This window comes from Colletotrichum tamarilloi (assembly GCF_030869305.1).
Source record: "Colletotrichum tamarilloi strain Tom-12 chromosome Unknown Scaffold_8.1, whole genome shotgun sequence".
Lineage (NCBI taxonomy): Eukaryota > Fungi > Ascomycota > Sordariomycetes > Glomerellales > Glomerellaceae > Colletotrichum > Colletotrichum tamarilloi.
Genome location: NW_026849391.1, coordinates 629,658 through 644,423, shown reverse-complemented (window position 1 = coordinate 644,423; position 14,766 = coordinate 629,658). Strand labels below are relative to the sequence as shown.

The 14,766-nt window shown below is 53.2% G+C and overlaps 3 protein-coding genes across 3 annotated transcripts; 2 read left to right on the top strand and 1 right to left on the bottom strand.

Annotated features, from left to right (window-relative positions):
• Window positions 1-5,747: 5,747 nt before the first annotated feature.
• Window positions 5,748-8,563, top strand: CTAM01_03552 (uncharacterized protein; the record flags this gene model as incomplete). The annotated part of the gene is made up of 3 exons (XM_060519587.1): window positions 5,748-7,179; window positions 7,224-7,899; window positions 7,951-8,563. 3 exons carry the CDS (start codon window positions 5,748-5,750, stop codon window positions 8,561-8,563), a joined length of 2,721 nt encoding a protein of 906 aa, XP_060385793.1.
• A 1,663-nt stretch (window positions 8,564-10,226) lies between these two features.
• CTAM01_03551 (ribosomal L15) lies at window positions 10,227-11,217 on the top strand (the record flags this gene model as incomplete). Its single annotated transcript, XM_060519586.1, has 3 exons — window positions 10,227-10,313; window positions 10,567-10,723; window positions 10,850-11,217. The coding sequence occupies 3 exons, from the start codon at window positions 10,227-10,229 to the stop codon at window positions 11,215-11,217; spliced, it is 612 nt and encodes a 203-aa protein (XP_060385792.1).
• Window positions 11,218-12,321: 1,104 nt separating this feature from the next.
• On the bottom strand, window positions 12,322-13,149 carry CTAM01_03550 (uncharacterized protein; the record flags this gene model as incomplete). Its single annotated transcript, XM_060519585.1, has 1 exon — window positions 12,322-13,149. The coding sequence occupies one exon, from the start codon at window positions 13,147-13,149 to the stop codon at window positions 12,322-12,324; it is 828 nt and encodes a 275-aa protein (XP_060385791.1).
• Window positions 13,150-14,766: the final 1,617 nt, after the last annotated feature.

The following is a 14,766-nucleotide window of genomic DNA, read 5'->3' as shown; positions in this document are numbered from 1 at the left end:
ATAGTCGCATCTTTAGAAGTTGTTCTTAGCCCTCAGATCCCCCCCCCCCCCCAGGGCCACGGAAGAATGGTGGGCCGAAGGGAACATCGGATGTGCAAACATGACGGTAGCGCCGGAATATATAGAGACAAAACCTTCAATGTAATGTAGGAAGTACGTCGCGCTGGCGAATATATGAAGTATATGCGTGTGCCGCCGTCGACTGGGGTACATGGGCGTACTATGCAGACGTATCACACAACGCTTCTCTGCAGGCATGGCATGTCATGAGCGGGGTGGTGGTGATTGAGGTGATTTGTAGTTGTAGGACTCGAAAGAATCTTATGCGCAAGTGCCATCATTTTCTGCAGACGCGGATGAAGGATTGACCATAGGAGATGGCAGTGCAACCCGCTTTATCCGGGAAGCTTCTTAGTCGTCGAGGCTGGTCTTGATTAAGAACGGAGTAGCGAGGTATCAATATGGATACGGTATTGTTGTATGCCGGTGCTGCGTCTGCCGCGACTTGTCGCCCGAGTCTACTGTATATCGAGGTCTCGGCCGGAGCACGACGAAGTAGTGAGGATTTGATGCGTATGTAATTATGCAGACCGAGGTAGCATCGATGTACGAACAGAGGTCCAGTCATGAACTAGCGAGAAAGAGAGCAAATGAAAGAGGAAGCGCTGAGGTGGAAACAAGATGTCCCCGTCGAGGTGCCACCATGGATTCGGGTGGACGGGGAGGAGCCAAGACGTCGCGAGAGGCTCCCATGTACTTCGTAGGTAGTGTGCATGCTGTTAGTAGGTAGGTACGAAGACCTATCACCAGGCACCTTTGATGGCTTGTTTCCAATTTCGATTCCATCTGTCTGTCATAATGGAAACCAGAGTCCAGTCCGGTAGGCTCTGTTTCCCCGCTTCCTTCCCTCTTGGCCCCCGAAACCCACGATCTGAAGGGGCAGCTCCTGCTCTAGTTGCTGTTGGGTGAACAAAGAAGCAAAGACCTGGAGGACATGATCTGGTTGGTCACTTGCAGACGGGCGGCCCCACTAGCCACAACCCCTGAGCCCTGACAGGCCCGGCCTGGCCTTGCTAGTCCACCCATCCCTGTGTTTCCTGAATTTTGATTGGCAGTAGAATTGAGCAAAAGGTGGGGATTTGCCTGGAGAACAGTGTGGGGAATCGGGAAGATGCTAGGCAGTACGTACCTGCGAATGACCAAGGACGGTTAGCCGGATCCACCGCTTGAGACGGGCACTTTGGTCACACTGTGCCGCCAGAGAGACAGGCATGGCAGGCACCTCCGTCCAGCCTGTTTGTCCTGCCCTCCATGCTCGACGACATTGCGTTTGGAGGATTTTCAGACTGAGATATCTTCCTTCCAGCATTTTACCTATTACCTTACTTGGATACGAAGATAGTAAAATTTCAACTTGGCACCACCCGCACATATGAGGTATAGTGGCAGGCGGACTTTACAACGGCTACACTTCTTCTTTTTCTCGAGCTACTATTGCATTGCCAGAGCTGCCATCCCTTATACGTCTTTTCCACTTTCGGCCTGCTACTCGCGGAACCCCATTCTCTTGCACCAAGTACCTGCATACCCGTTCTCTGTACGGAAATACCAATGGAGAAGTACAACACCACACCCATACCTCACTTTGGCAACCGGATTTCTCTAGCAGCAGTTCTTGGATAACTTCCTTCCATCTTTCCACTTTTTCTGCCCTCGTCGTCTGGGCTATTCTGGCTCCCGCTTGCTGCCACCCTGCAAATTTATCCACCTAAGCAGGTACCTTGGCTTGCAAAGGGTGTCGAGGCTGTTCTCTTGGGCCCTACCACACCGTCGTCTCGCTTTCCGCTGCACACCCTCTTGGATTGCACCTGGGCCACTCAAAACTCTTTGACGGGAAGGGGGGAGCCCTCTAGCTGCCACAGAAAGAAAAGAAAAACGCAAAGAGTGTGTCTCCTTGTTCTAGCTGCCGTTCCATGATTCTTACACATCTCGCAGGTGATTGGGTACCTTCTTCCCCCTTTACCTGCTTCAACAAGCAAGCAGTGCAAGGTGTACATCACTACTTTCTTGGGGCAACCTCAATACAAAGAGGTCTTGCCAGACCAACAGGAGGACCTTGTCCCCTCTACGATATCCCGCAGACTTCAGCAAGTGCTGTTCACAGTCAACGCGTTGATTCTCTTCTTATTGTTACTTCTCTCTTTCTCCAGTGGCGGTCTGAATGCTCTTCATTCCTAGTCCCAGCTTTTGCTACACCCCACTATACATGCGCGGCGACCAAGTGGTCGATTCTGTGGATCGGAAAATGAGTGCACTTTTCTTTCACTTCGCCATGATGGATGCCATCAAATATCGCCAATATTTGATGCGTTCTGTGCATTGGAGTGTTCAAGGCAGTCTTTGCATAACAATATCTTGTTCAACATTGTTGTGCTTCATCAAATCAACGACTTGCAAGGCAACTTGGATGCAGCCTTCCGGCTACCACCTTGCTGCTACGCTGGAGGTCCAAGGTACCATTGCTATCCGGGCATTCCTTTGGATGCTCCTCGGCCTTACCAGAAGTTTGAGAGGGGCACGGAGTAGAAGTGAGGGAAAACAAGTCCGAATACAGAGACAGATAGATACCTACCCTACTCTTTACCTTCACCACAAGGCAGTCGGCAGGGTATGGTTTTCCCCTCACCTCATCCGAGGCCCCCTTTTTTCCTTTTTCTTAGGTTGTCTTGGTTTTTCTCCCCATCTCAGCATCACCGTTGTGCTTCCATCGTCCCGAAGCGTTCCCACTCTCCCGTACGATGATCAACTGGGACCTGCCCACTTGTCCCCTCCACCGATATTAGTCGACTTGATCCACAACCAGCGCGCACACTCCCGTCCCTGACAATCCGTTGACCTCGACAGGTACAGGGCCTCCGGCGCATACCTTACCTCCAGGTTCCGTGCTACCTGCCCGTGCTCTTTCGGGTCTAGGAGCACTGAGGTAGGCTGGGACAGGCATCTGCCCCCCCGAGACCAAAACCAACCAGGGCTTAGCTTGCTCTTCCGTGCGTACCCTTGGCCTGGGGTTAGTGCTGTTCATACAGTGCATGCCGCTCGTGTGGCTTGCAGCGCACACAGACAGGCACACACCAACTCAACCCAAACTCAACTGGACCAAGAGAAGACGGGAGCCCGAGACTTGGGTGGACTGGACTGGACCTGGCTGGCCTGGCCTGGCCTGGGGAAGCTGGAGTTGGAGCTGGAGCAGCTGCTGGAGCTGGATATCGACTGCATTGCATCTCTACTTGAGCGTGCTCTCTCTGTCTCTTTCTCTCTGCAAGTCTGCGCACACTGCATCTGCATTATTACGGAGCACTCCCGTTGCTACCACACTTTTTACTTTACCTCACCTCGAGGTAACTTACCTCCATATTCCAATGCATGACCTGCTTGGCCTTGCTGGAACTGACCCAAACTACCTAAGCCTCTTTTCCCACTACGCCCTATCCCATCATTGCCTTAGGTACCCTGCCCTTACTTGTGTGGTAGGTACCTTATTGGAACACCTCTTCAGATCGGGCCCCCTCTCGTCTCTTCTTTACTCCCATCGCGACGACGACCTCTTGACCTCGCATCGTCTTATTAGCGAGCTACGGATACCTTGTCCAGCTCCGCCTACCATACATCCATCCATAGGTACGCACATACACACACCACTCACTCACTCACTCACACACACACACACACCACCCATACCTACCTTACCTACACCCATCCATCTATACCCCATACTTCCACACACACACACACACACACACACCACACTCATTCAGGTCGCCCTTCTCCTCTCCTCAACCCAACTCAACTACCCTCACTGTGCCCGCGGTTTGTGTGTCGTCAGGTGGCAAGCTACCTCCCCCTCAGTCATCCTGTCTCTCACACTCTCGCCTGGTGGCCCTATTCCTTGACCTCACCTTACCTTACGGACACCCTGAACCGGACCCCTTCTCTCTCTCATAGGTACGCACCAGCCACTTGGACAAGCTTCTGGTCTCGTGTCGCAGTCGCAACGTCTTTCTCCTCCCCCGCTTCCGTCAACGTACTACAACTGTGACCTCTTTCCATCCTCCTCAAACCTCTCCAACACTCTTCTCGTCTGTTCTCCTTCTTCCCCCTCTCCGTGCTTCTCCTCATCTGTCCTTCAAGCCCGTCGCACCCCAAAGGATCGAGGGCGCCGCCCAAGACATTCTTCTTTCTCATCCCCCCTTCCAGCATCCACATCTACATCCACAGCTTCCACCCGCATTCCACTTTGCGATCGCTGTTCATCCACTACGCGACGACAATGGGCTGCGCGTAACCTGCCTGCTCTCACTCTTGTCGCATTACCATTCCGTTCCTCCTCCGCCACTAACGAACGGCATCGCACCTCGATTCTAGACGGTACGGATACGCATACAATACAACACGCGCGCGCAGCACACGCATAGCTTCTCCATTCGACGACAGCCCCAGCTTTGCTGCGTGACCCCTCGCCGTACACCACGTTGATTATTTTCCTTTGGGCAACTTTGGGTCTGGGTTAGACGAACTGGTTTAGACGACTTTTCGCGCTTTTTTCGGCTCCCGTTTTACGCGCGCCATAATCATCTTGCTTCATCGCCATCTCTCGCTCTCTCGACGCTCTCACTCACCCACTCTCTCCCACTCACTCACTCCCTCAACCCCCTTCGACCAACGACTTCACAGCCTGGTCACTGTGCGGACTACCTTTTCTCTTTCCCTGCAACGGCACATCGCGACTCCTCTCAGGGCAGCATTTCTCCATAACGCCTCGACCCGACTCGCCTTGCCGCGCCACGCATCAGTCGTCACCTACGAGCCTCTGCCGCGCCTTCCCACATCGATTTCGCCTCGGTCACCCGATCAGATTGTTTCCTCAGCATCTAGAAATTGCAACATTTGATACCCTGGCGATAGATCTACCCGGTTTCCCGCAGTTCGGTACGTACCCTGTTTTCACTCGTCTGCTGTACGAATCACACGCTTCATGTCGCAAGGCTGCTGCTGTCTGGCGGAAAACCCTCCGAAGACAAGCTCCACTGCCTTTCCTTGGGTACATTTCGTCGTGTCTGTCTGATTCTGTCTGAGTGCGACTGCCTCACGCGTGTCACCCAGCGCTGCCCAAGCTCAGATCCCCGTCTTCCCTCGGCACCTTGGCGAGATCACCTCGACATCGTGGTCTACCACAAGATTCTGTACTCGCTCACATTCGCATTTTTGTCTTCTCATCAAGTATTTGCCCACTTTACCCTTTCGTGCGCCAGGCCTCGAACGTCTCTGTCTCGTGGCTCGTGGCTCGTGGCTCGGACCTCGTGGCGCCTTCCAACTGCCCTTCGCCAGTTGCTGTCAGCTTTGACCTGCAGCGCAAGCCGCAGCTCGCCGTGACACCCAAAGCTGGTTGCGGCGAAACTCGTCTCTTTCATCTTGTCTCACAGCGCTTGCCTTTAACGTTTGATGACCTAGCTGCTAACTCAACTGCTAGTCTCATTCGGAGTTTACCGCCTTTCATCCTTCTTTCAAGAACACCTGACCAAGCTTCGTCAGCCCATCACTTACTTTTCTCCCGTTTGAACAAATCGTTTCTCTAAAGTCCCCAAAAAGCTATCAAGCAGCTCACCTCTGTCAATTTCAGTAATTGATCAGGTACTCAGAAGTGGACCGGACTTTCCGTTTTTCCATCGGGAGGCAACAATAGGTGGACAATGAGTTCTGGTACGGGAAGTACTAGCAACGCCAAACCCGGCCCGTCTTCCAAACAGGGTCAGGGCACTTTCTCCGCAGTGAACAGCCACGCCATTCTTCTTGATAAGCTTAACCGTCGATCAACGCCCGACTCTGAAGCTTTAGCCAGCTCAGACGACGAGGCTGATTCTCATCGCCAAGAGCCACCTCAGCAGACGCAACCTCAGAAGCCTGTCAGAAGAGCTTCTTGGCTCAACGATACTACTCAACCGCTGCCTCGACCCCGAAAAGGTTCATTCGCGAGCAGCTCCATGTCTCCTACGGCTTCTCACCCAAGCACCCCTTCCGCGGAAGGAAACGCGCCTTGGAGCACTCACACCCAGTCATCCGGCGTCATGGGTCGCGCTCCTGTTCCGGGAGCCTCCTTCACCTGGGGCACCGGTATCTGGAACAACGAGAGAAAGGATCCTCCCTCGCGTCTGAGTGAGGTTTTGCCCTCGCCCACATCGACTATGCCACCTGGATCAGCTGGAGGCTCCTTTTTCAACCCCGATAGCTATGGACAGACATCTCCTGCACCGCGAGACTCTGGCCCCAATGCTCAAATCCCCTTCGCGATCCCCCTTCACCCTACGCCTAAGACGTACCGTTCTCAGTCGTACTCAGTTGGTCAATTGGAACCCGACGCGCCTCCGGCCGCTATGAGCAGCTCCACGATTCTTGGTCGCGGACGTGCCCATGGACACTCTGGCCTGCAGCACCGGCCTTCCCGGCCCAGCATGCTGAGTGAGATGTCGAACGAGGGAGGCCTGCTTGGAAAGGTCAAGGAGGTGGATGACGACGACGATGAGAGTGCGACAGAATCAATGCAGAGTTCAATGCATCAGTCTGCTGAGGCGAAGACCATCGAGCTGCTTGCTCGCGAGAATGCGATGCTGCGTCAACAACAACAAGCGCAGCAGCAGCAACAACAGCAGCAACAGCAGCAGCAGCAGCAGCAGCAGTATCAGAACCGACTCCGTCCTAGAGCTTCCACCGGAGCTGCGTACGGTCTTGGTAATGGTTACACCTTGCGCGAGGCCGTTCCCGAGGAATCTGACTTTGCCATCGACGAACTTGATGAGGCCAATGACGGCAGTGAGATGGCGGCGAAAAGAGCTCTGGGTCGTAGAATGAGCGAGTTCGGGGCGTCAGGGTTCCGCTCGCCGTACGAGAACAGAAAGTTGGAGAACGTTAAGAAGGCATTCTGGCACAGCTCTCTCGGTTTTGGCGGTCCTGAAGGCCAGCAGAGCCGCAGGCACTCATTTGCGGATATTCCTACCCGCCAAGGTTCCATCAGCTCCATCAACGAGTCTTTCAACGCGCTCGACACCCCCATTGCTGAGCAGCCGCAACCCCAGGACTATTCCTTGGCCTATTCGGAAAACCAGAACTACCCCCTCGGCAACACAGGTAAGTTGGGCTATTACTTTGGCATGAATCAAGCTGACTCATAGATAAAGCTGCTTACTTTACTCCCGGTGGAGGTCTTGCTGCTCCCCCCCAGAGCATGCAGTTCAACAACACTTTCCCATCGGCCTACTCGATGCACCCTCCTTATGGAAACCGTGCACCTTCGCCCCATCGCAATGTGTATGCCATGTCGCAGCCGCGCCACAACCAGCTGCTTCACATTGTCTTGTTCAAGTGCGCTAGAGCGGATGTCTTCTACATCCAGGAGGGTACCGGCTTGACCGTGAAGCCCGGTGATCTCGTCATCGTCGAAGCTGATCGAGGAACTGACTTGGGCACTGTCGCCCGCGACAATGTCGACTGGCAAACTGCCAAGGAGCTCAAGGAGCATTACGCAGAGGAGCAGTACAAGTGGCTGATGATGTATTCTCAGAATGCCGCTGCTGCCCAGGATGGTACAGGAGCTGGCCTTATGGCGGCCGCAAATGGTCTCCAGGGCAGCGCTGTTGGCGGAATGGGCCCGCCTAATCAGCATGGTCATATGCAGGAACCCAATGCTGGAGAGCTTAAGCCTAAGCTCATCAAGCGCCTGGCACAGAGTCACGAGATCCACGCCTTGCGGGACAAGGAGGGCAACGAGGCCAAGGCCAAGCGAGTCTGCATGCAAAAGGTCAAGGAGCATGGACTGAACATGGAGATTCTCGATGCCGAGTTCCAAATGTAAGTGTCTGGACGAACCTGACGAACAGAGGTGAGACTAACTGCGCACAGGGATTGGAAGAAGCTGACATTCTACTACTTCGCTGATTCGTACATCAACTTCAATTCGCTCGTTACGGATCTGTTCAAGATCTACAAGACCAGAATCTGGATGTCGGCCATCAACCCGGCATCCTTCGCCAGTCCCACCTTGGGTATTCAGGCGCCTAGCGGCGTCGGACCCGGAGCGGTTGGCGTGGGTCGCGGTGGATCGAACAATTCCGAGCGACGCTCCGCGCAGCAGCAACAGCAGCAGAACCAGGAACAGCACTCGGGAGGATTCGGTGGTTCAGGTCCACCTGGCCGTGGATTCCAGAACTCATTCACCCCGCCGTTTGGTGAAAGGCCTGGAGGTCCGGCCGGTGGCTACGGTCAACCGAATTATCCCTATTCGCACATGGGCGGCATGGGCACTGCGCCCAGGCCTGGAAACATGCCCTACGTCCCTGGTGTTGTTCCGTCGCTCGATAGCTACAGCTTCCCTGGCGCAGCTGACTATCAGATACGATCCCGCTTCCAGCCGGGAACAGACGGACCTGGCCCGCATGAGTCAGGTGTGGGCCCGATGAACACTCAGAGTGAATGGGCTACCGCATTTCAGGGCCTTTCCTTGAACAGTCGCTGATGATACAGGCGCCTGACGTTGGAAACGGCCACGATATTGGTTCCTCATGTTCCACCGCGAACTCGACCTTCTCAACGGGCATTTCATATCCGTTCGTCGTTCGGCGAATTCTTACCAACTGTCGGCCCAGCGGCTTATCGTACGTTTTTACGATTGGCATGGTTGTGGCATTGTAAGCATAGCCTGGGCTGCAGAGTCTGGCAACACTTTTTTTTATTTCCTCTTCTCACTGTCGGAGTTGGACGGCTTCAAACTTTTTGTTTTTAAATTGCCAAAAACTGGCGGGACCTTTGTGCTTCTTTCGGACAGAAAAAAGAAGACATAAAGGACGAAAAAATGGGAAGACATGCTGGATCCCCAAACACCTTCATTTTCACTTTTACTCTACAGGCTTGTTTCGAGACTTTGCAATTACGGCCTAATTTCCCACCAGCACAACCCCCAATTCATGATGAATGAGAGATTCAAGAGGAGATTGAGAGACTTTCACTACCACTCAGGGCACTACCGTCATAGACAGAGAGACTTGTTTTTTACTTTTTTTCCACACAAGCATGGTGTAACCCGAGACTAAAAAAAAAGGGACTTGTGTTTCTGGGTAATGGGCCAATGTCGGATTCTTGTACGAAAAATCTTGCTTTTCCGTCGACTTTTAGGTATTTGAGAATATGAGGGCCGGAAATTCAATGCCTTTCTATTCTAATGTTTCTGTGACGTACCCATCCCTCACTGCCTGTCTCTCAAGGACCATCTCTATCAATGACTTGGAGGAACTTCCTATGGCATCTGCCTGGAACGTGATAAGACCATCGAAGCTAATTTCGAGCGTAAGCCTCAGAGCCTAGAGTTTTGGAACATGTTTTCGGATTGGAAAATTCAATAAGAGTGCGTGTAGAGAAGAGATGAAAGCCTGAAAGGTTTGGACAAATAGGCAAGCTGGGCTGGATGAAAGAATGTAACCGCAAGGTAGGATAGACGAGACGGGCTGATAGTCTAGTAGCCATGTATCACCACGTCGCTGCAAGTCACTTGGAGTTTTCCATTGAGTATGACGGAGACATTGCAAACTCATTTGCCGTTCTCCGTCTAGACCCTTCCCAGATTTTGTGAAATGGCAGGGAGGGTAGACTTTAGAAATAAAATCTGCACCGAATGGCGATGAGCGTGTAAGTCGAAATCGAAATGATCATCAACTTATGAGGTAGTCAAAGTCTCACCGATAGGCCGTTCATGGCTGCGAAGAATCATACTGGTCCCACAGTTTCCCTAAATGTGCCTGTTAGAAGAAATCCTTCCATCTCTACGCCTAAGCACACCGAGCTCACTTCACCGAGGGAATGCCACACACCGAGACGCGAGCCCCATAATTAGGTTCGGGGCAAGCCCAGCCCCAGCTGAGCTAGCCGTTTCAGGACTAGTACGACCGCACAAACTCTACCCTTCCTCGATTTTTCCCCTTCCACTCAAACATTTCTCAATTGTCGTCCAATTCATCAACACCACCACCAAAACCTCGGCAGCCGGATTTTACGTGAACAGCTGGTTTGTCCCCCCTCCCCCCGTTCCTTTTCTTCGATAACCTTTGTCGCTCTCTTCTTTTCTCAATCATCACCACATCTACCAAAACCGAAGAGGCTAACCTGACGCCGTCGCCGCAGTCAAAATGGGTGCCCTCAAGTATGTCGAAGAGCTCCAGAAGAAGAAGCAGTCCGATGTGATGCGCTTCCTTCTGCGTGTTCGCTGCTGGGAAGTACGTTGAAACCACCCGATTCCGATACCATGTGGACGCACGACAAAGTTCAATTCTCCTCGATCTCGCTTCTCTCTCGATCAACCCCCGAACCCGAAAATTTTCGATGCTGGATTCCTTTCTATTGAGGGGTCTCGAGGTTCAAAATTTCTCGGTTTGAGGGTATCATGAGGGACTAGTGGAGACTTGGGGGGAAAACTTTGCGTTCCTGCTATACACTCGTTGAACATTTGCTGAGAGTGCATCAATATAGCTCCGACAGCTGAATGTCATCCACCGCGCCTCGCGTCCCTCGCGCCCCGACAAGGCTCGCCGCCTCGGTTACAAGGCCAAGCAGGGCTACGTTATCTACCGTGCCCGCGTCCGCCGTGGAGGCCGCAAGAAGCCCGTCGCCAAGGGTGCCACCTTCGGTACGTTGCGAATCCTTAACGAGAGGGAAACAGTCTGCGTCTCTTGAGGACCGAGCTGGTTCCCCCTCATACGACACTCTTGCCAGCGAGAGGGACGAATTTGCTAACGGGAATGGAATCATACAGGCAAGCCCACCAACCAGGGTGTCAACCAGCTCAAGTACCAGCGCTCCCTCGCCTCCACCGCCGAGGAGCGTGTCGGCCGCCGCTGCGCCAACTTGCGCGTCCTCAACTCGTACTGGGTTAACCAGGACTCCACCTACAAGTACTACGAGGTCATCCTCGTCGACCCCCAGCACAAGGCCATCCGCCAGGACCCCCGCATCAACTGGATCGTCGCCCCCGTCCACAAGCACCGCGAGGCTCGCGGTCTCACCGCCACCGGCAAGAAGTCCCGCGGCCTCAACAAGGGCCACCGCTACAACAAGACCCAGGCCGGCCGCAGAAAGACCTGGAAGCGCCACAACACCCTGTCCCTGTGGCGCTACCGGTAAACGGTTTCGCCCACTCGCACTGGACGATTCTGAAAAGGCTACCGGGCCACTCGCGTACCACGACTGTCTTACTACGAGTACGGCTTCGGCTGCCAGGTGTGGTGTTCGCGGAGGACACGACGACGGCGGTGGATCATCATCATCATGGAAGGTATTCGGGATTTGGCCACTACTTTCACGACTTGGGAAAGCACTTGATATCATGCGCTGGAGTGTTCTTCTTCCTCTGGCTTGAGTCCCAGAGGTCAAAAAGGCTCAATCGATACGAAAAATGGAACACAACTTTTTCGAGGTTCTTAACTTGAAAAAAGCTTGGAGGGCTCGGCGTACAAATGATGAATTATGTGATTTCAATGTGATACACTTGAACAAAAGTTGTCTCCTCTACTCGATCCTAGTGCTACATGCGATTTCGTTCTGTTCTTGTGTCTAAATCTCATCCGTGCAACGAGGATGTTTCTCCCGCCCTCATTAATATTACTTCTGTCCTGCCATAATGTGTACAAGGCGAATACTACAACTCAATGTGCAACTTACACAGTGGACTGTTGCCCCTTTCAACTGCATTTTCTGTACTGAAAATTTCAACCAGGGTTTCGACGGTGTGGGGACTGGTAGCGATTCAAAATGGATACGACTGCGGAGACCATCGTGTGATGATTCCCTTAGGTCACTCTCTCAAAGCCCACGACCTCAATTCTTACATCCCCTAGGCTTGCGATGCTCCTAAATAGACTCCCCGTCAGACACCTGAAAGGGCAGTGTTTCTCATTATTACGGCGTATGGTCAAGACGGAATTGATAACAAAGCTTTATAATTATGACTGATCCCTCAATCGTGCATCTACTTCTGTTTAATGCCTGATAATCGATTGCTGGTCATGATCAGTGAAGAAAGATTCCTAAATCTCATGTTCCTCGCCGTACACCGTGCCGTCGTGTCGGGTATTTTTTCAAAGCCAAACTAAATCATCCGTGAAACGCCGTTCCACCCTGCCTAAGAGGGATGTATATTCTGTAATACCAAGGCTGCTGTGAAGTCCGTTGATTTCAATCTCATCGAGACATAGAAGAATGTCGTGTGCGAGCAACATCCGCCACTCTTTAGAAGCGGCTCACGTTGCTGGCCAGGCTGTACTTGGTATGACGGTGGCCAGCCATGGCGGGGTGCAGAGCAGTAGCCGGACGAGAGATATCGGGCATAATGGGGCTGCGGCGGGATTCATCGTAGTCAGGCTCTGATTCGTGGCCCTGCTCGACATCGTGAGCGATAGGGTGGCTGATGTTGGGACGAGGGCTGGTATCGTCGTTGGTTTTTCTCCAAGGAGTGAACTTCTGCGTGAGGCGCTTGAACTTGTTGTTTGGCTTCTCGTTGCGAATCGAGTTGCTTCTGACAGAGTATCCGTCAGCGTACGAGTTCTTGCCGGAGGCAAGGGTGCCGTCACTGCGAATGTTGCGGGCGTTGATGCCGTTGCTGCCATCCCGGAAGACAATGGACGAGATGATGTTGAAGAAACCAAACGTGATGGCCAGAATGCCCGAGGCGAGGATGAGACGCCAGAGAGGAAGACCAATAGTCTCAACAGAGTAGGCGGGCACCGTGATACCCCCAAGAATGTGGCAGCCCATGACGACCATGGCGATTCCCAGCCAGCTGAGGCCATGCTCGGGGGACAGGGTCGGCCAGTTGCGCATGAAGTAGGCGCGGAAGACGTTTAGCTCGGAGACAATGAGGAAAATGGCGAAGCAGAAGGTGAAGAAGCGGGAGGCCGAATCGAAGAAGGCAAAGTTGCCCTTGAGAATGGACATAACGATCATGGTCCAGGTGGCGGCGCTGACAGCCAAGAGGCCGATGATATTGAACGCTCGGAAGACGTTGAGGATCAAGTGACCTGAGCCACGAAGGCTGGAGTTTTCAGAGAGGTTGAACATTTTTTGATTGTAGTTGAAGGACAGCAATTGCGACGTTTTCGGTTTTTCAAGGCAGCCGTATGTGTTTGAGTACTCGGTAGCTCTGGTGAAGAGTATCGAGGTCCTGGGGTAGCATTAGTGACGAGTCCGAGATCGACCAAGGGCGAACCACCATACAAGTAAGGAGAGTATTGAGTGAATAGCGGCTGGTAATGAGCTCGGTAGCGATGAGGTCCGTAGCAAAACTTCGGTCAGTCCAAGCTGACGAGGTAATCCAAGCGACTGGTGATTCGATGGTAGAGTATCGAGCGCGAGGGTACGATTAGAGACGAGTAGGAAATATTCCCGGAAACCAGTCCAGGAGAGTTAGCGTTATAGAGAAAGTGTTGATGTCTTCACAAAGGAAGGAGACAAGGCGACGAGAGTATGAGGAGGGAAAGATTGTAGGCGAACAGGATTAGTAGGTGCCCAAGAACAGAATCTGTTCAAGGCTGTTCGATGGGGAAAGAGGGAAGGGAGCTCCTGCCAGAAAGGACCGGTGGGTAGGTTCGACGTCAAAGGAAGGAGGGACGGGAGCTCCTTCTCCTTTAATACAGACAGGACCCTGATTGACTATGGATTCTTGTCCCACGACCTGAGCTTAACGAAACATGGGGTGAAAAGTAATGCAAAGCACCTGAAGTAAAGATAGGTAAGTAACTCCGTACCTTGCTCCGAGCAGTGCCCTTATTCCTTGTCTTCCTGCACGTCACCTGGGATTCTGTCATCCCAGCGACGAGGCAAGAAGAAAGTCAGGTCCAATTTGACCAAAGGGAGCCTGCCCGGTGGCCCTCTCCATTCGCCGTTTCGAATCACAGCCAAAAGTTTCGCGCAACCAGCAACCAATCATTCTAGCAGCGCCAGAGGGCCATCAGGGCCGGGATGCATCGGCGGAGACTCAGCATGGGGGGTGGGGGATGGAGGGGAGACGATGGAGCGTTCATGGGTTCTCTCACGAACGGCTTGGACGATCCCTCGACGTCCCGGGCGGTATAGAAGTAGAATACTGGGGTGTGGGTAAATAGGATATGCGGGATAGAGGACGGGATCATGGAGAGACGCAGATGGTGGACTCGAGAGCGTGATAGCGGGACGAGGTGCTGTGTGCTTCCTGCGGTTGAGGTTCCAGACGACGCCATGCGGCAACTAGACGTGGTTTCAATGAGACCCCTGATCGAGCACGCGCAGCCCAGAGCAGCTAACAACTTTGTCTGTCGGTCATTCTCTCGTTGTCACGGTATGGGTCGGGCAGCAGTGGCCTCGCTGCGTGAGAGTGACACCATCTTCATCGTGGAGCTGCTGATAACCTGTAGCGCTCGCCAGATCGTCGAAGAAGATACACCCGTGACACTCAGCTCGGCAAAGTGCAAAAGACGAGACGACGGAGGGTCTAGAGGGCAGAGACCATGACAGACATGGGTGGCATGAACATGCCGTGGGCCGCTTTCATCCAATCGTGCGCTGAAAGTCGAACTGCTGCAGCTTGTTCAAGTAGAGGGCAAGCAATTCAGGCGCAACGAACCTATGGGAGGGCGGCAAAAGTACAAAGTTGGCGGAGCAGGAGGCGAATATTCAAGCATTGAGAGGTCCAGACGGGAT